The sequence below is a fragment of the Eupeodes corollae genome, chromosome 1, assembly GCF_945859685.1.
Source record: "Eupeodes corollae chromosome 1, idEupCoro1.1, whole genome shotgun sequence".
NCBI lineage: Eukaryota > Metazoa > Arthropoda > Insecta > Diptera > Syrphidae > Eupeodes > Eupeodes corollae.
The window spans coordinates 221,519,124-221,543,689 of NC_079147.1; the positions used below are offsets into that span (position 1 = coordinate 221,519,124).

The 24,566-nt window shown below is 34.2% G+C and overlaps 1 protein-coding gene and 1 non-coding gene across 2 annotated transcripts in view; one reads left to right on the plus strand and one right to left on the minus strand.

Moving 5' to 3' along the window:
- Nucleotides 1-3,268: 3,268 nt before the first annotated feature.
- Trnal-cag (transfer RNA leucine (anticodon CAG)) lies at nucleotides 3,269-3,351 on the minus strand. Its single transcript has one exon. It is a non-coding gene; the product is annotated as a tRNA-Leu (tRNA).
- Nucleotides 3,352-14,596: 11,245 nt separating this feature from the next.
- The window catches only part of LOC129939458 (ras guanine nucleotide exchange factor Y), a 138,422-nt gene continuing 128,452 nt past the window's right edge, over nucleotides 14,597-24,566 (plus strand). Inside the window, exons 1-2 of the mRNA XM_056047478.1 lie at nucleotides 14,597-14,951; nucleotides 15,062-15,296. Of these exons, the coding sequence (XP_055903453.1) occupies nucleotides 15,273-15,296 (24 nt within the window). The 5' untranslated portion in view covers nucleotides 14,597-14,951; nucleotides 15,062-15,272. The remainder of the gene's footprint in view (nucleotides 14,952-15,061; nucleotides 15,297-24,566) is intronic.

The following is a 24,566-nucleotide window of genomic DNA, read 5'->3' on the forward strand; positions in this document are numbered from 1 at the left end:
TTGTAGCCTGACCCTGCCCAATATATCGATTTAATTTTTTTTTGGATTTAGAAAATTTGAAGCTCAAGTAATATACAACATCTGAAGGCCAAGTTGAAGAGACATGTGTATAATAAGATTTGGACTAGAACACATTCAGAGAATACCATATTAAGGTATGTATAATTATTTTGATATTAGTGATTTGGAATGTTATACCACTTGCTCTTTCTAAAGTTTGTATTTTTTGTGTAATACTTTCTGTGGTGTTCTTCCTTCTTCTTATTCAATAAATCTTCCAATCTGTGTTTCGTGTGACTTCAAACCCCAAAAACGCCATAACAGAGAAGAATTTAAATAATATGGCAAGCTTGATTTCAAATGCAGTCGATGAATCAAAAGAACTGATTTCAACAACAGAGAATCCTCTGTCATGCGGTCTAGTAGAGCTAATGACTTTAAATCTAGGTTGAATGACGAAGAATGTAGAAAAAGTAAAGAAATCATTCAAGTTGGTAAAATATTTTTGCAACACCTTTTCTCGTGAAGAACACATTCTCATTTTCATGGTGTGGGAAAAATAGCCTATCACTTAACACAACTTTTACTAAAAAACGAATCGGTAGTGTATTTGATTATTGTATATCACAGCAAAAACTCTGTCGCGTTTAAAGATTTATGTGTTCATTTCTGTTCCAACTTATCTAACTTAGAGTTTACACATCACAATTAATTTTATTTTTAATAAGGCAAGTACTACGCTTGGCTTTATAAAACACTGGGCAAAGAAGTTCAATGATCCCTATGTTCCTCATTCTTTGTACAATTGCCATGTTCGTCCTTACCGTGAATATGCTTCGCAGGTTTGGGCTCCCTTTTACGAAATTCATAGGAAACGTATTGAATCAATTCAACATCATTTTATTCGCTTTGCCCTAAAGGGTCTTCCTTGGGATGATCATAATGATCTGCCTCCCTATAAACATCGTATTCTGCTTCTTCAAATGCAATCTCTTCATCAAAGGCGTGTTAATAATGACTTAGTATTTCTTCATCAACTCATTAATGGTGAAATTGATGTACCTTATTTGATATCTTGTGTACATTTGAATTACCGAGGCGGAACTCATCATCTGCGTACATTTGATTAAACCTCCTTAGAACTAACAATGGGAAGAATGAAGCTTTAAGTCGAATGAGCATTTTGTATAACTTAAACTGTTTATCGATTGATTTAAATTTAAATAAGGTGGGATTAAAATCATTGTTTAGAACCAGTGCTCCACTATCGTAAACGTTCTCATTTAATTTTTTGTTCTGTAATAGTTAAATGTTAATTATGTTTTGCAACTAACACATACACTCTGATCGTAGTTTGACACTTACTATAAGCTAAACTACTAAACTAGTGTAAAAAAAGGAAAAAAAAGAAAGATAAAAAGGCTTCGGGCTTCGATGATATCTCAGCCGAGTTATATAAAAATGCCTCGTCACAATTCTGAACTGAAAACAATGTTAGATCAGAGTTATGGCTCGCGTACACTTAATCCGTCATCAGCCGAATTTTGCTCGGGCGTTAGAGCGCGTACACCACTGAAAGCGGCATCGCCCTATAACGCCGAATAGTTACCGATCAACCGACATAATCTATGTTTAAATTTTCAAAAACTTATAAAAACAGAGACATTGCTAAACAGCTATTGGCCGAAGTTTCTTCAGAGATGGAACTGACGGATATAAAAAAAATGGAGTATTTTAAGGGACCAATTCCAAAGAGAGTACACTTAGTGCAATGGAGCTGGAAGGTCTGGTGCTGAGGACGAATCAAAAAAGTCTTGTTAGGCTTTCTACGACTTACTTTTATTTTAAGTAAAACAAATAAAATAGGGAGTCCCAGCCAAGAAGATGATTCGGAACCTCAGCCAGAGGTATCACAGCCTGTTTCCCCGCCGTTATCGCAGCCGGGAACCTCAACAGAATCCCGACCCAAGTCACAACAACATACAAAACTCTATGAACAATCGGTGCCTATAACTCAAAATCAACGTTTTACTTCTCAAAGATTTGGAAGGTTTATGAAAAGAAATATTTAAACATTTGATGGGTTGGCCACGACAACTGAAATTAAATACTCTTTTATTCTTTTTCAAGATTATTTGAGTTTTAAAAAAACTAATAGCGTTGTTTGTCAAATAGAGGTTTTTTCTTAAGTTTAATTCGTTCAAGGTTTTTCGAATTTAATTAACTCTTAAAATTGTTGAGCGACTTGCATTAGGCCAATTTTTTATTTTACTTTTGCACCAGAATCACAAGAATCAGATGCACACCTTAAAATTGCTCGTCTTGAAGCTTCTGTTTATGCAGTTCTTTTGAAAAGCTGTTAAGACTGGCCAATTTTCCAACGTCCGGGTAGGGTTTGGTGTCTAATCAAATTGTTTTAGCTTTCGAAACTCTTAAGACATGTAGATCTAACCAATGGTCTTCAAATTTTAGATCAGAAATTTAATTTGACTTAAAACACTAAAATTGTTGATTTAAACTATCCAGTACTTACTTGAAAACGCTCATAAACAACGATGAAGTTGTCGTTATACCTATTCTATTGGATTAAGCGTAGTCAAGCCAAGCCAAGTTGAATGCCAAGCTTGTAAATCTTTTCAACTTTTTCTGAACAAATATGTATGAAACAAAATAAAGATTTAAAAACAAAATGTTACATTATTGTATCTTTGTTCCAATAGGCTTCGGGTGTACGGGTGTAGCTAAAGTGTGAAACTGTTTGTAAAATCGCACTCCGTACATGTATTTTGTTGCTGTAGTGCTGTAAAACCCTACTCTTTTGAATTTTTACAATGATACTAAGCCTTCGTTGCATCAGATCGGGAATACCCCTAATATAATATAATAGCAGACGCAATTTCTTTCGTTCCGAATACGTGACTTCAGGAAAAGAATATTATTTCCATATCATTCATGATTCCCATAAACAAAAAAATGCTCCATAATAACCTGTTAATAAACTTGTATCAAATATAATAATATCTTAACAGTTCAGTATCATTCAATTATTATCATTACACAAAAGATTTCTTGAGTGTCTGATGATGGACTCATTTTCAGACACACTCTTGGCAACAATAGTAAACTAGATTATAAAAATATTTCATCGATTCGATACGACATGAATTTCCTGCAAAAATATGGAAAGTGTAACTAAATTTTACCTCGATTATCTTTGAAGACTTATTTAAAAAGAAATTATATGAAAGAAAAAGAAAAAAAAGACGATTGTCAGAAGTGGGATTCGAACCCACGCCCACAGAGTGGACTGCGACCTGAACGCAGCGCCTTAGACCACTCGGCCATCCTGACTCGATGGGTGCCTCGTGCTTAATATGCTATTTCAAAACCTTAACCAAAATTATAACTTTATTTTTAATTTTCTTGTTATTTAAAGAGAGGGCCAAGTCATAGCTTATTTTTATGACAAAAATCTTCAGAATAAAGCTACATAAAGTAATGGAAAACATAATAGAAATGAATTTAGTTTTTAATGATGCACCTACATTGGCTGCGTTCAATCTCATGTTGGATAGGGTATCTTGGATAGGTGGATTTTTAGATATTTTGTTGAGCGAGTTGGATAGTTGTATTGAGATAGCTGTCAAAAAATAAAAACACCTTTAAGCTGTTCACAAAAAGCAGAGAAGCTGAAATCAATTTTCAAATTTCTTGAAATTCAACCATGTGTTGAATCAGCTGTTCTGCCAGATACCTACATTCCCCAGAAATTCTTGGATACCTTTGTATTTTTTGATATCTCAGCTGTTTTTGATCAGCTGTTATTTTACACGTAAGACACTAACAAAAAGGTATCCGGATACCCTATGTGTCTGAGATTGAACGCAGCCATTATAACTTTTGTAGGAAATATTAAGTCATGTGCCCACTGTATATGATGATTTCATTAAGCTATCACTTTTAAACCCATTTCGATACAATACTTAAATCATTGTGGTAATTTTTTGAAAGAATAGATACGCTTATTGTTAAAAAAATAATTTTGGAATAAAAAGTTCTAAAAATCTAAAATATTTAATTTGTAAATTTGAAAAAACAGAAGTGTCAAAATAGCATTTACCACGAAATTTGTTTTCTCAACAACAACAACACTTTTAGGATGAAAAACGGGTTACATTGCTCAAACGAGAAAAGAGAGTTGATGAAAAGTCTTAAAAATGAATGCAAATAAATGACGGAAATTGCAGGCCTTAAGAATTTCTCAATAAAAAAGTATTCACCGCCATTCATATTGAACCACAACAGGAGAAGCGCGTCGAAAAGCGGGCAACATCGAAAAGGTACTCGGTGATTTTTGGAACGGGAATCGAAGAAGAATCCTTATGAAGAAGTTAAATGCACAAGTCACAAGTCGAGCGATTTAAAATAGGCTTATAAAAATGAATCTGCAAGAAAAGTTACACTGCTCATTCAAAGCAATATCAACAATCGATCACTTTTGCGAAGACGAATTTAATGCTGCCAAACTGGAAACATTTCTTGTGGTCAGACGAGACAAAGATCAATTTATTTGGATTCGATGGAAAACCAAAAGTAAGTAAGTAAAGAATGTTAAGCAACATTATGCTTTGGATAATTTGTGTGGGACCAATTTATTGGATTAAGAATGTTTTGAAGGCCACAGATTACGTTGAATTCCTTAAAAATATAATGTTGCCATTTGCCATTATTAAAAGCAACATTAAGTTTATGTTTACTATCATAACTACAATTGCAATATAATTCACAATCATATATTAAGATTGGTATTAACAATGTCTTGGCTTACTGGTGTAAAGTATTGGGTTTACCATAAAGTACGTGGGGCACCATAAACTTTGCCTATAATATTCCATTTATATAGTTGTCGCATGTTAGAGAGCGGTTAAAGTCAACGCGGATATTTTTAGCAGTTTCTACATATTCAATGGGGACATTACTTAATAAAATCGGGGGAAAGTAAGTGAGAGCAAGATAATTTTTAGAAGTCACTAAGCATTTTGATTGAAGTCACTAAGCATTTCGATTGAAGTCACTAAGCATTTTGATTTTTTTAGTGTTCAAGAAAATACCATTTAAGTAAGACCATAATTTGAAATTCCTTCATTGGTATAAGAGCATCCATGCTCAATGAGTCCAAGAGGACAACGACTGTCGACGGCATACTTTTAACAGTGTCAAACGCCCTAGAAAAATCAAGCAACACTTAGAAAGTTGCATCGTCTTTATCCATCGCTTGTCTTATTTCTTCAGTTAAGCAAAGGAGTGCTGTTGTACAGCTGTACGCCTTCCCGAAGCCAAATAGTTTTGGAGTGAGCAAATTCTTTGCTTTAAGATAAGCGTTGAATTTTATCTGCAAACTTCTCTCAAAGACTTTAGACAAATAGGGTAGAATTGAAATAGGTCTATATAGAGTTCCTTTAGCATATTTAGGAAGTGGTATGGTTTTTATTGTCTTCCAAAGGTCGGGAAAATGCATATGTAAAGTATGGCATACAATTTGGCAAAATCATTTAAACAGAATTGGGGTAACATTGTCCAGACCGACAGCCCTTGACTTCACAGAAAGCAGACTTTCAACAAAATCAGCAGCATGAACAGAATGAAAAATAATACTAGGATGATATCAATGTTCCCTAAACGAAATTTTTTCCGATGAACTCGACAAAGGCGAGGTTGATTTGACTGAGAAAAATGATTTGTTAAATAACTTAACATCAACATCGTTAGCAGGCATATTTCTTGCCTTACCAATACTAACGTTACGCAGATTCCTCCAAAGTTTACGTCCATTCAATTATGAATTTAATTGAATAGTAAAAATCTGGGATTTGGCTAAACTGATTTTGGCTGTGACTTTGTTTCGCAATGAACAAATCAAGCGTCGCAATTCAGTCAGCTGATATCGCTTCCAGATGCTTTATGCATTATCTTGTTGTTGCATTAATAGTCTTATATTTTAAAAAACCATGATTTATTATTTTGTTTTAGAATTTTAGTTTCTAAAGTAGTATGAGATTCGTAATGGATTTTGGTATTATTCGTTAGGAAATGCATTTGCTCGTGAGGGGGACGGAATAGAAAATATACCCAATTGAACAATATGCTCTTCAAGAAGTTGAACATTAATATTTTTAAACATTTTTTTGTCAGAATTAAATTTAAGTCAAGTTTTGATAAAGCAGGGGTGTAAAGTTGTCACACATTGGCTACATCGTCTATATATCTAACGAAAAACAAGTCAAGCTAAGTTGCACCCTTATCAGTTCAGAAAAATGAGTAGGACTATTGGAGCCTCATGATTGGATTCGCGGCGAATCGTTTTGCTAGCGAGTTTGACATTTTTCAATCATTGCTTTCGCTTTCGCCTTCTTGGTTTTGAATTCGACTGATTAACGAATTCGAAGGCGAATTTCATAACATTTCAATGTCATAATGTTTGTTGGCGAGTTGAAATCCGATAGATTTTATTGGCGGATTCACAGGCGAAAGAGTGTTCATTATTTTTCCCTGTTCAATTTTGAGGATTCTTTCTTGATTGTAATTATATAAAAATGTGAGTGATCTTTATATCAATTTTCTTATAATTAATCCATAATCCCTGTAGAAGCTGCATGGACGAGGAGGAAGAGGAAACAGTCCAACACCTTCTATGTACATGTCCAGTACTCTTCATTAGAAGGAATTACTTTCTCGGTAATCCCTTCTTCGATAACACCAGTGAACTGGCAACGATTGACACAAAACGTCTCTCTAACTTTATTAAAAGTACAAAATGGTTTGTTTAAATTCATTACTCTCCCATGAGTAACCTCATCAGTGGTATCACAATGGACCCTTGAGGTCTACGTGTGTCAATGACATCCACTCCAACCTAACCTAACCTAATCCACAATCCGCAATAAAATATAAAATTTTGAATAAATCACCGCACATTTCACAAATTCAATCAAAACCAAACACAATTTGTGGAAAGCTGTCAAATGACTGGAATATATTAAGAAAAAGTCAAACCAAAAGTGTCAAATCACTGGAATATTGGAAGAACTATTTTCGCTTCGCCGCGAATTCGTTAATAAGGAAATACGTTGCGAGTCGAATTTGAAAGGTCCCTGGTGTAAACTGGACTTAAACTGAGGAAACGCATCCTATCAGACATAATATAAGTTTTCAATGAGTTGCAATTAAAGTCTATACATAAGACTTTCACAAAGGAACCCAACGAGAATTCTTCAATAATTGAAAAAAGATTAAAAAATGTTTGTTCCTATTTGGTCCACAAATTATCCATAAAAGTAGACCACTATCTCTTTGCAAAAGATTAATAAAAAGATATTCAAGGCTGCTAATGTGCATTCTGAATGAAGTCTTAAAAAAACATATAAATTATACCCGAACAGTTACCTGGGCTTTTAGGAGGATACGGAAACTTTATCAATCGTGAGTGAGAACCATTATAAAAGCTTCCTATGGTCAAAAAACTTCAATGGATAAGATAAGGAGTTTACACCAAAAATTATTTCCCCCAACAAAAGAATGGCAATATCCGGTTGATTCTCATTTCACCATTACTGCATAATATTTCAGTCAAATACGGAAAAGAGGGTGTTTCGTAGAACTGTAATAGCACAATACTATAGCTGCCTAGTAAGGCCTCCCCCAATCAACTTCTCCAAGCTAATTTAGAAGTCGTCTGTCATGATTATGACTCGACTTACTGATCAAAAGGAAATTCATACCTATCACACCGATATGAAAGGAGGTCGAAATCTGATATTTCATTATATATGCTGTTAAATTACGTACCCTGTAGCTGGACAAGTATCCGAGTGGAACTGGAAGAGTTTGATATAAGACTACATACAAAAATATGAGTGAAGAAAAAATGACTTACATTTTGTCCAGCAACAATTTTACATACCTATGGTGACTCAACCAAACGAAACTGGTCTGCAATAAAATGTGTAACAAAATGTGCAGGCCTAGGGCGTGGGAGAAATTCCAAATACTTAAAGCATTGGAACGATTGGACAAGAAATTTCTGTATATGATCATGATCTATAGGAATGCATTTCAAGATTTTCCAAATCAACAGCAAAGCATCGCTGCATCAGCGGATAAGTGCAATTGTGGTATAAATATACGAAAATACTTTCTTTGGTAAAGATATTTAACTATTTGATGCATTGCAGAAAAAAAATGCAAACAACTATCAAATATCTTTTGTTGTGAAGGCAGAAAACAAATATACTTGGTACACGAACTTTCGTTGTGGTCTTGAAACGAAGATATTAAATTGAATGGAGGTGATGAATCCACATTGTAATACAATGTAGGCTTTAAGAAATCACAGGGTGATGCAATTTAATTTGTAATAAAGTTTAACTCTTATGTTAAATATTAAGAATTTGGTGGCGCTGCAGAACTAGCACCAAGTGACCAGACTTGTAAAAGTATGCCATCTTTTATGGTTTCAATTGAACTCATCAAATTTTGAAATCACTAATAATTTGATCTTGAAAAGATTAGAATCATTTTTTCTAAGATCAATTGATTGCAATTATTTGAAACTTTATGCATTCTTTTGAAGTCTTTGAATTCTTTTGAATTCATTTTAATACTATTCCCAATCTTCAATAAATGATTGCATTTCCAAAATACAACGTTCATTTGCAAGATTGCTTGTAACTTTTAACACATACTATTCTTGTGTGTGTTTGATTTTATGGATGTAAGGGAGCTACAGTTTTTTTCATGTCAAACCAGGTTTCAAAAAACCCTCTTCAATAATTATACCTTTTTTTTTAAAGAAGGTCAGTACCTCTGTAGGAGAAATCAAAATTAAGAAGAAAGTTTACTCTGATATTTAAAATATTAAAATGACTTTTTCAATATAAAAATTTAATTTTTAACATGAGAACGAGGTTTTATAGAAAAAAAGGCCTACAAATTTAGTTATACAAACAAATTGGTTATACTCCCTAGTGTACGGTAATATCCTTTACGTTAAGTTGCTAACCACTGTTATTTAAATATGGAATCAGTTCAAATAACATATTAACTATTATCAACTTGCCAACCAAAAATGTGATCGTCAATTGCCTTGGAACCCTTTAAAAAATCTATATTGTTTTAAATTTGAATTTCCTCAAAATAGTGTTGAAATATGAAAACCTTATTTAAAGTATGTTCGCAGAATGTTAAAGTAAATCAAAAGCCACACAAGTAGCCAGCTAAGTTCTGGTACTACTTTTTATTTACAGCAACAACCAATTTTAGACCTTCTCTTACTACAAAACCAATCAACTCAAATTTAAAACACAAAAAAAACTGTTACAAGCATACTCGTACATTTCAGCTCCGTAGCCAAAAAGTTCTTAAGAAAAATCTGGAAAAAATCCGTAACTAGAATGACTGGCCGATCATCAAAATTATGAAGCACTTCTCGTTATAGCTTCGGTGATATTTGATACTTGATTTAGTGGGCGTGGTAACGATTCACAAAAATATACAAGGCACCCGCCCACTTTATTCTTTGTGAACATGAAAATAGCAGTAGTTGTATACAAATTTAAATGTAGAATTGTTTTTTTTTTTTTAACTTACTAAAAGGAGTTTTCGAAATACCTTTTTATAAAACAATTTTTTTTTTTAATAAGTTTGAGTTTTAAATTTTGTTTTAATATTTCTTTACCTACTGCTATTTTCGTGTTCATGTTCATTTAAACATGTACCTACATATATATGTGTTCTATTAACGACACTTTTTTTTTAAATACAAACAAAATATAAAGAAGCCGAACTCTTGCTTTGTTAAATTTCCATTAGAAGTTTTAATACAAGTTGATGGTTTTTGATAGCCTTAGTACAAATACAACATCAACATCACTATATTGCTCTGTGTTTTTAAGATTCTCCTTTTCAAAACTTAAATAGGTTTCTGAGAATAAAAAATAGTTTTTCTTTTAAATAAAAAATGTGATAATTTCTTCAAGTCTTTAATCGATATCTTCAATAAATATTCAGTCTTACAGAAACCTTAAAGAAAATATATTCTTATTCTTAAACGGATTCTAACAGATAGGAATGATGTGTAACATATTAGTTAAGGCAAATTAGACATACAAGTCATCAAACCTAGGAATAATTACATATCATTATCCTCAAAAATCCCACGTGAGCATACAGAATACTTAAAGTTTTTTCGTTGAAAATTTCAGTTTTTAGCAGTTATTTTTGAACGTGTGGACCAATTTTTATTAATGATAGATTTTTTTCCTGAGCTAAATTTCTATTTAAGGTGCCAGTTATAGATACCATTGAAATCGATCCGGAAAATGTTTGAATCGATATTTGACGGTGTTTCCCTTTGATAAAATTACTCAAAGATTTTTTTTTCAGAAAAAAAGTGTAACTTCGCAGTTATTTTTCTCTAAAAAATTTATTTTTCAATTTTCCGGACGGAAATTCGTTTTCCTGAACAGCTGATACTTTTAAGTTCAAAAGTGAAACGAATCGTTCACTGATTTGTGTTCTAATTTCACACAATTTCAATGACAGTAAAACTTTTTCGGTGGATTTAAATTAGGAAATTTTGATCAATAACAAAAATTTTCAAGGATAGCTATAAACGACCTGTCAAAAAATTCCAGTGCTTTATTTTTTTCAATGATAAAAACCAATGATAACTATAACTGGCGCCAAATCGGGCTGCACTTACAAGGTTGTGTTCAGTAAACATTTCTGCAACTATTTATTTTATACTTAAATCAATTCTTAAAAAAAAATAAATAAATAAATAATTTTATTTACAAGTTAGAAGTAATTGACTTTTTTCTTTCACCAGTTAATGAAATTGAAAAACTACACTTACTAATTACATGTGCTTGAAAATTGTAATGAATTTATTTAAGTTTTTAAGGGAAAGTGCTTTTAAATCACAGTAATGAGTAGTTGACCTTATTTTCATTACCTATATGTAATTTACAGATTTTGTTGCGAGCAAAACGTCATGATAGCCAGTACGCATTTTCCACACCTCAACATCCACAAAGGAACTTGGGCTTCTCCAGATCACTCTACCGTCAACAAGATTGACCATATTGCGATCGACGCCAGACACGCTTCCAGCATCATGGATGTACGAACTTTCCGAGGAGCTAACATCGACTCGGACACCTACCTCGTTGTAGCCAAGGTAGCACTTCGGATTTCCAGACCCAAGGCAAAACAGGGAGGTGCTGGGAGAAGGTACAACGTCGAACGGCTACAATCGCCAGAGATAGCCAAATCCTTTTCCGATCGAGTTACAAGTAACCTCTCTCGAAGTTCTCTGCCGTCAATACAATGTATCGAAAACCAGTGGCAACGAAAGTTTTATGAACAGGTGAAACGAAATTCACAGGTACATAAACCTAGAACCGAAGGCTGCGAAGACGAAAGTGGAAAAATCATAGTGGAACCGCAGTCAATGCTGAGGATATGGAAGGACCACTTCTACAGACGACGGCTACGACGAACTGAATTCCGCTGTCAGGCAGGATGATGCATTCAACATAGACGACGAAAGCCAACAATCCCGTCCTCCCGACTAAGACGAAGTAAAAACTGCCATATCTAAGCTGAAGTGAAAAAAGGAGACCCTCTAAACTGCACCAACTATAGAGGAATCAGTCTACTTAACATCGCCTATAAAAACTTCTCTGCCGTAATATGTGAACGTTTAAAGCCCATCGTCAACAACCTAATACGGCAGTATCCTGGAAAAAACCCAACAACACCAAATCGACACCCATCATCTTTCCATCGATTTCAAGGCCGCATATGACAGCATATACAGGGACGAGCTGTATAGAGCCATGTCTTGTTTTGGCATCCCTGTCAAACTAGTCCGTTTGTGCAGGATGACCATGGAAAATTCACGCTGCTCCATAAAGGTTGGAAACAACTTAACAGAACCTTTCGATGTCAAAAAAGGTTTTAGACAAGGTTTTTTTTAATATCGTGCTTGAAAGAATAGTACAGAGCTCTCACGTCAATACTAGAGGCACTATCTTTCAAAAGTCTGTCCAATTACTGGCATATGCTGATGACATTGACATAATCGGAAGAACTCAGCGGGATGTCAATGGGGCTTTTGTGAGTATTGAGGCAGAGGCGGCAAAAATGGGTTTAATGGTTAATGAGGGAAAAACAAAGCACACGCTGTCGTCAAGAAAGGACATACAACACCTAAGTCTTAGTCAAAACGTCACCATCGACAGATGTAACTTTGAGGTAGTCAAGGACTTCGTCTACCTAGGCTCTGCTGTAAACGCAGAAAACAACACCAGCGCTGAGATCAAACGCATAACAACTCTTGCTTACCGCTGTTTCTTTGGACTAAGAAAGCAATTGAGTGGTAAAGTCCTCTCTCGAGCGACCGAAGTGTTGCTATTTAAGACCCTTATGGACATGGACTATGCCAGAAGCGGATGAAAGTACCTTGGGTGGCTTAGAGAGAAAAGTTCTTCGTGTGATCTACGGTCCCGTATGCATCGAAGGGGAGTGGAGGAGAAGATGGAACGACGAGCTGTACGGGCTGTACAGCGACGTAGACTTAGCCAGAAGGGTAAAAGTCCAATGACTAAGATGGCTGGGTCACGTAGAGCGCATGAAAACCAATTCTCCGGCCCGGAAAGTCTTCGAATCCACTATTTGACCAGCACTACTATTTTTATGAACACAACTTTATACCTAGGCTTAATTGTTTTTCCTTAAATCCACCGCACCTTGCACCCCCCCAACCTTGCACCCACCGCAAGCAGGGGGGTTGCACAGCACACATTTTACTGTTGCATACACCCCAATTCGCACCAATTATTAAAATAAGACTACTTAAGTAAAACAAAATAATTAAATTAAAATATTTTTCTTGGTAATTTTCAATTTTCTCAAGAACTAAAAGACATAAAATCATCTAGTTTTCAGTCATTTTCATTTTATAACTTTTTTACTTAAATTTAGAGTTAAGAAATATTTTTTTCAAAAATTACACATAATTTCCACTTAATTTAAAAACTGGCTAATAAAACAGAATGTTGGTTTTAAAAAAATGTTATTTTTAACTATTTTTTCCATTTTAAATAATCATTTTTTAAAATGCCCCTCCCGCCTAAACGGGGGCAGATAGACCCCCCTCTATAGTAAGAGATGCTTGCTTTTAACTGTTCTTAAGAAATTCGTTATAATATCTTGTCGCCTGACTTATCTATTCGTACTCTTGACTTTTTAAAGGATGAAATTAGTTTGAAGTCAGTACTGTTAATTTTTGAAAAAATATTTCAATCGAAAATTAATTTTTTTTTTCAATTTTTTTTGGCTTTTATTACTTGTAAAAAAAACTTTAAATTCGATTTTTCTTAGAATTTCAAAATTTCAGTTGTCAAAAACGTTACCATTCTTAGCATGTAATTATTTTGGCGATAAACTCTTCTCTTTTGTTAGTAAAATATTCGAGGTGACAACTTGATTTATAAAAAAATCGTTTGTTGATTTTTTTTTTTCAAAAATATAAAAATTAGTTTGGTATCAACTCACAATTATATATTAATAATTATAAAATTTAATTCAAGTCGCTAGCGTTACTAATTCCTGAAATACTTTGAGTTAACAAAAATGTCAAAAAAACGACTGCTCATTTTTCTTGAGAGTTCTTTTTGCATCTTTCTGCATTAATATATCGGTATACCAACATTTATTTAAGTCTGGTTCTTAAAATATGGATGACGAAAAAAGCTTCCTGAACGTAAGGACGTACGAACGTACGTTCACACGCACGCAAAGACATCCCTCTTAAAATCTTATATATATTTAGACTCTAGGGACCTTGAAGCGTTAATACACATATTTAAGAACTTAGCGTAAAATGTAATTACTTTTTTTTTTGTAATGATTACTGGAAAATGTAATCATTAATACTTCTCTGATCATTCAATTACATGTAATTAGTAATAGAAATTCCTCAATTAATTTTTAAAGTAATTAAAAAAGTCTATTGAGATTTCAATTACAAGTAATTGTAACTATTTTTCCCAACTCTACACTCAAGTAGCTTTTTCTAATATATCATATCATATCTAGTTTACCGAGTCACTCAGTTTTACAATGTATCAAATCGTCACGTTGTCGTTGAGGCTCCACTTCGTGTCTGCACTCACAAAAACGTTAACAAAACAAAATAACGTCAACACCATTCCATCGCATAAGCACTCGACTCGAATAGACCTAAAAACTAACAACAATAACAACAACAACAACGACGACGATGATTTTGTTAATAGAAAGGAAAAAAGAGAAAATAAAATAATTTTATTAACAACGTTAACAAACAACCAACCAAACCAAAGGCAATGGCAAAAGGCAAACCAAACCACGAACGATAACGAAGACGAAGAGTGAAAATAAAAAGTAAATTATTATCGACCGAACTTAACTCAAACCTCATGCAACCAAATTCGAAGCGAACTGCGAACCTGCAGCGGACCGACCAGACCACCATCGCACTAAAGTTGTAAGTTGAAAACAGTCGATTGTTGGACGTTGAAACGAAAAGCGGTCTTCTACTCTAACTCTAGAGGTGTACACAAAGTATATTCGAATATCCCAAAATAATCCAAATCCGAATCCCATTCATCCCACGCTTCGAAAAGTATCGCGCGCACGGGGCACGTTCATCTTCCACCTTAATTTGGGACGATAGATCTTGATCTTGAGCTCTTCTTTTTCTGTTTGGATGGTTTGGTCTTTGGTGTGGTGTTGTTCTTGATGTTCAGTTCAGTTCATTTAATAACGGACTCGTGAATTTGTAATTTACATAAATAACGGTAAAATATTTTCATTCGCGAAGTGCATAAAAGAAGAAGAGTAGTAAAGTAGGTACCTAGGTACATATATTGTGTTTTGAGTGTGTTTTGATTGTGACTGGGACTGGAGTGGAACGTGTGTTTACTTTATTTTATTCTTCTTAATCACAATCTCAAAGAGGATACACTCTTGGGATCATAATCTGGATTTACCTGCCGCTGGTGGAGCTGGACAATAATTTTTATTTCTGATTTTGTGACAAAAGTCATCCGTGTAAACGAACAAGGAACTCCTCTTCGCCTTCATATTCGCATCATTAAAAATAAAGAACTGCGACTTTAACCAGATTCAAACCAGAGACGATCAAGGAAGACAACAAAATAGAAACTATGAGGCAGATCGGCATTAGTGAGGTGAGTTCTGTTACTTCTATTTCTTTATATTTATATATTTTTGCTTAATTGTGCATCAAGAAATCGAGAACGAGTTTCGAGTTTCTTCGATTGATTTCATATCTCTGTGATTCTACTGATACGCTGCGCTGGCTGTCTGAAAAAAAAAATGTAACCAATACCTCCTATTCTATGGACCACGGGGCTTCAACTGCCAAAGCGATAGAGACTGCGATTGATGGTTCAGTGAGAAGCTAGCGTGGCGATTCGTCTAACTTTTTTTCTTTCCTTTATGTAAACTTGTTGCATTGCAGTAGCTGCAGTACAGTGGTGTAGTAATTAGCATTGAAGTGGGAATTAAGAAAAAGTTGCCAATTCAAGAGTAGGAATCGTTATTGCCTGAAAGTATTAAAAAAACAGCGACATTCCTCAGTTTGTGTTTTGAAGAAGATGCATGCATGTTGGCAGTTTTCTTAGATACCGGGAATTCTTGCAATGATACCTACATTAGCGACTTTATGTGACTTTATGTTTGATCTCTCAAAGCTTATAGTTTTAAATTTTAACAGAGTTTTCACCTCTTCTGATCTTACTGTAATCTTTAAAGCTTTCTTTAGTTATAGACTTTAGTACAAACTCACATTTTGGAGCTAATGTTACCCTATAAACAAGTTTAAGTCTTTTGGACAGATTACAAAAAAAACTGCAGAAACTCTTACATAGCTTAAGGTAGTTTAATCTGGGGGCTTTATGGCTGAAACACATACACGCTTCAGCTTCGGCTTCGTCTCCGTTATGTTAGGCCCGCTTCGAGGTTGCTTTGAATGACATTTCTATTATTTCATCCCTCCAAAGAGCAAATATTTTGTTTGTTGACATTTTTTTACTGCTGATGAGCTGTCAGACAAAGCAAATGTTCAGAAAATTGAACTAGAGCTTCCCTTTGGAGTCACATTACGTTACATTACATTCTTTTCCTTACGATTGTCAAACAAAACGTGAGGTCGAAGCTACATTGTGATAGCATGCATTGAATTCCTATGGCTGAACTCGTAAACGTCAGGCGAAGCAGAAGCTGAAGCGTGTATGTGATTCAGCCATTATCTTCTAAACTACTAAAACTATAAGGTTCTAAAACGTTTCCTTCAATATAATGTAGTCTCAACACATACTTAAGGATTATAATCAGTCCAAATACGGCAGTTTTGGTTTTTGCTGTTGTTGTTTTGATCCGCTTCTGGAGCAATTCTGACGTATAATACTCTTACTACTAGGAGTACTGTCAAGTGCGGAGATTCTTTTTTCAGCTGCACTCCAAGAATGTAGGACTCAACAATGTTCTTCTCTTTCAATTTGATATTTAAGCTACAAAGAGTGTAGTTCCTTTGTAGGGAAGGTTTATTTTCACATTGAAGGGATCTTAACTAAGGTCCAAAGCATGATTTTTTTTAACTGTTTTTAAAACTCACTGAATGATTGATTTTTTTGAGAAATTATCGAAATACATTTGTATAAACTATGTTAAGAAAACTTAAGCACCTTACACATGAGCTGCGAACTGTGAATTTTCGCATATTTTGACTTTTCTTTTACTTTGACTTTTATTTCTATGCGCAGACAGCGACGAATTGTTAACTTATAATTAATTTTGAGGTAAAGCGCGAAAAATGTATTCGTTGCTACGAACTGTCAAACTCTATTTCACGTTCTACGTACCATCCACAGTATGTGGAACGTGAATACCGTTTGACAGTTCGGAGCAACCACTCTACAATTCTTTACTACCAAGTTGTTTTTTTCAAAATTGTCTTGTTTTAGAGAACAAAATGCAAATTGTATTATCCTAACATGAATGTCAATTGGTTTCTTATATAATTTAAATGTGTTTTTGTTTGAAATTGACTTTTTGAAATGTGTAAAATCACGTTCGTGTTCGTTCAGTCGTTGTTCGCTCTCATGTGCAAGGCCCTTTAGGCTACCATTAAGTAATATTCACATGAGCACGACCAACGACCAACGAATGAACGAATATTCGTCGATTTTGACGTTTCTTTCACATGAGAGTTTTTAATTCGTCGCGAATGAAGCCACAGCCGAACACCATACACCACCGAAACCAAAACAAGAATGATTTTTTAGGTTAAGTACGCGCGATTATTTTATTCGTTGCGAGTGTGGATTATGTGGAACGCGAATAAAGTTTGACAGTTCGTATCAACTATAATTTTTTTCGCGACGAATAAATTTGTTTTCTTAAATTTATTAATACATTATAATGTAAAGTAAAAGTATGTATCATAAATCAAACACAAACTATATTGCTATCGTTTTGTTAAGAATTTGTGTGGAAATATGTCTTCAAACGTATATAAACTCACATTTTGTATTTCATTCGTCGTTCGTTGGTCGCGCTCATGTGAATACTACTTTACAGTCAATTCTCTGACGTCACCAAAAATTAAAAGTTTTCTCTGTCAACAATTCTCTGTTGACTATCACACGAATGACACTCTTCGATCTTAATTGTGCCAAAATGTGCTGTTAATGGGATGACTTAACGTTAACGCAGTCGAGGCGTTGACTCGCAAGATTTTGACGATCACTCGATTTGACAAAATTAAGTGTAAGTGAGTTAAATTTGTTTGTATTTTTCATTTTAGGCTCAGGAATACCTATATGTAAGCATTTGAAACATAATTTTTGGGTAGTTTTTCAATAGTACGTCTGATGTCGCTGTTGCGATTCTGCCACTGCACTAACTGTCACTCTTTCAAGACTCATGATTGTTATAACATTTAATATAAAAACATTCAAAACCAAAATAAAAACAAATAAAACTCAACTTTTTTTTTTAAATTAATGGAGTTTTCCATGGGTAAAATAAATCAATTTATTATTTTTGATCTAGATCTGTAGATGATATAAATTTCTCCTGTTTTTACATTTCAAGGGACAGAATAAATTGATTGATTTTTTATTTAAGATCAAATCTGCAGATCTGGATTTTTTGTTAGTTTTGCTCTTCGAGGAACGTTAAAACGTACACTAAGTTATCCAATGACAAACAAATTTCAATCGTGCTCCAGGAAAATAAATCAATTTTTGAAGGAAATCTGAATCAACCCATGGAAAACCCCATAAATTTTAAAACAATCTGTCAATTTAAAATATATGTTGTAAGTTGGTATTGAATAACATGGAAAATTTGCGTGTTAATTTATACCCTGTCAATTGTTGGGAGTCATCCCACTAGCATTGACTCAGATATTATACGGTCACAGAAAATTGTCAAATCATTGACTGAAAAATACGTTTCAACGTGAGCTTCAATGTATTCGTCAGACATTATGCTCGTACGTTCTATAAATGACTTTTGTTGAACTTGAATAACATATCTATCATCTTGAGACCGCTTGTATCATTGTTTTACTGTGGTATTTTATTTTTTTGAACAGTGAAAAGAATGCCATTAATAACAGAAAACGATATCAGCCAAATGATGGGCACCACATGAAGTTTTTCCATGACCAATATCCACATGTCGGCTGTATATGCTCGATGACTTCACGAAATTATTTGAGGTCTTAAATGAACTGTGGGACCTTGACATAGACTTTTAACATGTCCCCAAAAAAAAAGTCTTACTTACTTAAGGTGGTGCTACAGTCCGGGGCTAACCTGGGCCTCAACCAACATGCGTTTCGCGGTCTTCCTCTGCTGCACCGTCCCTCGGGATTGAATTCGAAAACCTTCCGGTCTGGAGCGTTGATGTCCAATCGCTCTACATGACCTAGCCATCTAAGGCGTTGGACTTTGATTCTGTTAGTGCCGCTGTACAGCCCGTACAGCAGTTCGTCGTTATATCTTCTCCTCCATTCTCCATCTATGCATACGGGACCAAAAATCACCCGAAGAATTTTTCTCTCGAAGCATCCTTAAACGCTCTTATCTTTCTTTGACAGGGTCCAGGCCTCAGCGCAATAAATGAGAACCGGGATGATGAGTGTCTTATAGATGGTTATTTTAGATGCTCGAAAGAAATTTTACTTCTTAATTGCCTTCTAAGTCCAAAGAATCAGCGATTTGCAAGAGTTATTCTTCGTTTTATTTCAGCGCTGGTCTCGTTGTCGGAGTTTATAGCGATGCCTAGGTAGACAAAGTCATCAACTATCTCAAAGTTATACTTGTCCATAATGACGTTTTGTCCAAGACTTCGTCGTTCAGTGTCCTTTTTTGATGACAGCATATACTTGGTATTGCCCTCATTGACCACTAAACCCATCTTCTTCGCTTCCGTTGCGATGCTTTAAAACGCTCCACTGACATCACGATTTCATCTTCCAATTGGATTGACCGTTGTAAGAGTGTGCCTCTAGTGTTGACGGTTAAGTTTTGCACAATTCTTTCCAGAACGATATTGAAGAAGTCGCATGACAGTGAATCGCTTTTTCTAAAGCCGTTTTTGACATGAAATGCATCGGTGAGATCTTTTTCGACCTTGATAGAGCAGCGTGCATTCTCCTGCACAAACGGATAAGTTTGACAGGGATGTCAGAACTAGACATTTCTCTGTAGAGCTCTTTCCTATGGATGCTGCCTTACACGGCTTTAAAATCGATAAAGAGATGGTGGCTATCGATTTGAAGCTCCTGGGTTCTTTCCAAGATCTTCCGAAAAAAGTCTGAAGGAGTAGAATTACAAGATCCGTTGTAAGAACCTCAATATTATTCATATCTTTTTTTTGAACTTCTTGAATTTTGATAGCTTTTAATTCTTTTCCGGATTGTATTGAGAGTTTCTTTGAAATTCATATTAATTAAAGAAAACAATAATATATTGCAATGGATTTACAGTCGACCGTTTTTATTTGTGCTTCCTTGTTCATGCTGCAGTTTTGCTCAATGTATTGAAAGCCTTAAGGCTTAGTGCTTATGTAACATATTATATACTTGTTAGCCTAATTAATGAAGCAATTAATATAAAAATATTTAATTCTCTAAAATGAAATTATAAGAATAAATTATTTGATATCAAATTCATTTTCACAATGCTATAAATATTCTTTGATTTCAATTATACCGAAATTGGTACCCCTTAAAATGTATATTTTTTCATTCACAAACAAACATAATAATCATCTCAAGTGGGACCATTAACGCTTAAGTAAAAACTTATTTTTCTTTTTTTTCAATAACTGTATATAGCTATGCATAAACATACATGTAGATAATTAATTGGGATTAAAAGTTTTAATTACAACTATAATTTATTAAAGTAGAAACAAATACAATTATGAAACAAATAAAATATTCATATAAAAACGTATAAAGACAGAAATGAACAGTTTAATCAGAATTCAATTAACATTATAAAAAAAAGAAAATTATCTGATGGTGATATTAGAGAACATGCCGCTTCTACTGTTTGTTTACAGATATTAACTCAAGAAGAAGAATCAAAACATAAGATTAAGAAAAATAAAAACGGACATTTTTTCTTTTATGTTTTTACTATGAGAATCACTGCCTATGATAAACTTATAAACATATTACTCAAGATTGCAAACTATAAAATTTTAAAATAAATAGCAATAGCTTCCTGCTCTAGTGATTTTAATCTTCTGCTGATAAGATAAGATATGTGAGATGTGGGTTTGTTAGTTGTTTGATAACAACATTTTTACAGATCTAAACAAAATTAATTAAGGTTATTATTTCAAGGTAAATTTAGCCCAGAATAAAGAAAAAGAGATTGCAGAGATTGCAAACACCAAAATTGAGAGGAGATCGAGTGTTTAGAATTCTGTATAATCAAAACTCTGTATGATAAATAAATAAATAAATTGGGTGGCGCAACAGTCCTTTGCGAACTAGGGCCTAGTGACTTACAACTCTCAACCATTCCTGTGTGCGAGTAATGTTGTCAGGAATGGAGGGGACCTAATGTTTATATGCCGAATCCGAACGGCTAATTTGAGAAAGCACTTTTTCATGACAAGAGTTACTCTTGGAGAATTTGTCAATTCCTCGCAAGAGGCAGTACCCGTGAAAAGACTTTAGATGGCATAGGCAGGGATCGAACCCTAGACCTCTGGCATGACAGTCCAACGCACTTTTTTTTTTTTTTTTCAAATTCATTTTTATTTATTCAATCTTAAACCTATCTTAAAGCTAGACAAAAATTCATAAAACTAGCCTAATTATCCATAACTTACAACTAACTTAATGGTCCCATACGGACACTCTAAGCTAAACTATAACACTAATTACTAATGCCTTTCGGCCTTAAGATCTATTTTACTTCAATTTAAATTTTATTTGTTTTGTTTTTATTAGAAAATTTTGAAAAAAACTAATGTCAATAACCTTTTTTATTTATTTTTACTTACAAACTACTTAAAATAAGGTCCTTAAATAAAACTTAAAACTAACTTAAACTACCTATTCTACCTATAAACTACTTAAAATTAGAACAACCACAGCAGCAAATCTAACGTTTTTTGTTTTTATATTTTACTGTCTTTTTTGTATGTTTTTTTTTTTTTTTTTTTAATTCCATGTTATTTTTTTTCTTTGATTTTTTTTGTTTTTTTTTTATTTTTTTTTTGTTTTTTTTTTTTCTTTTTATTTTTTAATTTGTTTTTGTATTTTTTTTTTTTGTGCCACCATGTCTATTCTACTTAAAACTAAACCCTGAAACTATAAAACAAGTATGTAAGCCGGCCAATGCTTAAACCCCATCCCGACTACCCATTATCAAGTGCCGATTGAAGCCACCAAAACTGGTTCTCCTGCTTCACCCTATCAGTTCGGTCCCGTTCGGACACAACCCTACTGAACCGAAGGAGCTCTGCTCCACCTTGTGCCATGACGTCCCGATTGTACAGGAGTCGCCTATCCACGGTTCTTCGTCTGACGTGGTAGATTAACGGAACTGCCAATCTATCCTGTATCAGACCGCATTTGTCTAAAAAGAGGAATGCCCTCTGGAGGAATGAAACCGCTCAAGCGTGCACTTTCAAAATACTCGTCGTTGGGATAGAACGCCCCGAAAATTAAATTGTTGGTCGAAGTCATAGCTCTTGCAATGTGTCCTCGAACGAGTTTTATCACGAAATTGTCAATTCTGTTGATTCGAGCCCCGTTGTATAGGACCTCGTCCAACGCACTAACCATCATGCCACGGGTACTACTCTGTATGATACTGTTTGTTTAAAAGAATTATACGTCTTATAATACTTAGAATACTGCACCAAAATGCTTAATGAACAAAACACTTTATGCCATAATATTGTATCTCAGAATTTCCCATCACTGTACTCCAACACCAACGAAGTATGTTTTGATAGCTCTGTTTTTCCAGCACTTGATTTAAAGTATTGCTGTTTTTTTTTTAAACCCGAACAATGTTTGTATCAGAAGAATTCAGTTTTAAGGTTAATAGAAGGTGATAAGAACTATTAAATATATAAATATATTGATATGTTCCTGAAAAAAAGTCGCTTAAAACCTGAAAACTAACAAACTCTTAGGAACAACATAAATTCACAAAAAATGTTTAGATACGTTATTCATAAAAGTATTTAGTTTAATTCAAGAATTTTGTCCAAGAAAATGTAGGCATTTTATTTTAAAACACCCTGTGTTTATCCTTGTGCAAACTCGTTACTTTTTAGTGCTAACAGCGTGCATTAATAATTCCCCTAAAATTGTTTAATACTCTAATCGTATGATCTTCCCGTAAGCTATCTTATATGTACATAAATTATTTGAAGCTATAAAACAGCCTTTGCTTAAAATTTGCTTTTTTTTATCGAATAAAATTGCACCTTGAATAAGCTTGAATTAAGTGCTTCAATCGTTTGCCGAAGGTAGTACCCTAAAGTCTTTTCACGAATACTGCCTCTTGCGAGGAATTGACAAATTCTCCAAGAGTAACTCTTGTTAGCAAATTAACGCCAATTCCCGTCGTAGAAAAATTTGCTAATGACTGTAACAAAAATACACCAAAATGTAAGACTTTTTAGTTATTTTTTGATCCTATGATTTAAAAAAATCTTTATTTAGGGTAAAAGTAACAAGACAACGAAAAATGAAAAGTTTGACAAATATTTCAATAGAGGTGTCATTCAACCACAAACAGGAATGCTTAATTGAATTCTCTTGGACCAACATTAAGAATTGTAAAAGAATGGCAGAGTGATGAAATTTCAAAGTTTATAACAAAAATATAAATTTTTGGTATAGGTCTGGTTGGAGTTAGTGGAGGTGTGTACTCTGAACGACTGAAATGAAGTATTTCATTCCAGCCTCCCAATCATTGTAGCTTGTTCCAGGCGGAACTATTGGCGATAAAAGAACGTGATATTAACATCTGATATCCGTATTTTCTCAGATAATGAGGCCGCTAAAAAACCTCTGGAATCTGTCTCTACAAACTCTATAACTGTCGATCATCTCTAATGGAGATGGCACAGCAGTTTAATATTCACCTTTGCTGGGTGCCGGCCATAGAGACATTCCAGGTAACTGAAGATGAACTCGCCAGGAACGGTAAAGTGCAGCCCATCCTATCCCATATACTGGTATACCAATCGCTACTTGTAAACTGTTGCTAATGCGAGATTCTATGAAGAAGGCAAACACCTGGTGGAACAACATAACCACGTGTCAGGTCACGAAAAACATCAACAATAGATTTAAAGCTTTCCAGATGCTTGCTATCTCTAAGCAGATCGCATATAAGTTCGGTAAAAGGTGTCATAACCGTACATTGCCTAATATGAAAGAACGCCACGCAACTAGGCGTATTCCCAAATGACTTTTGCAGAAGCTGTATTTACGAGGAAAAGAAGGAAACAATTCTTCATCTTCTCTGTACATGCCCTGCTCTGGCTCTAAATCGGAAAAAATTTGTAAGGGACTAAATCTGATTCCATTGAGCTTAGGAGGAAGCCTCAAGATTCATGTGGTATCACAATGGGCCATTAAACTGGCCTAAATGTGCCCGTTTCCATCATGGACAGCAGCTTTTGTTTAACAGAAAAAAGTAAAGGCCCCATGGAAGGAACTTTCAGACTTCTTCAATTCTTCTATTTTCAGACATTTTCAATCTAATTATGAACTAAATTGTTAAATCATTGTTCAAACAATCATAACTTACTTTGCTCCGGTAAATCTAATGTATTTGCTTTGGATCGAATCCTTAATAACTTTTATGTCAAATGTCAGCAATTTCGTGGTGCATATTGTGAAGTGTAAAAGCGAGAGAAATGCTGGTATCTTAGTAACG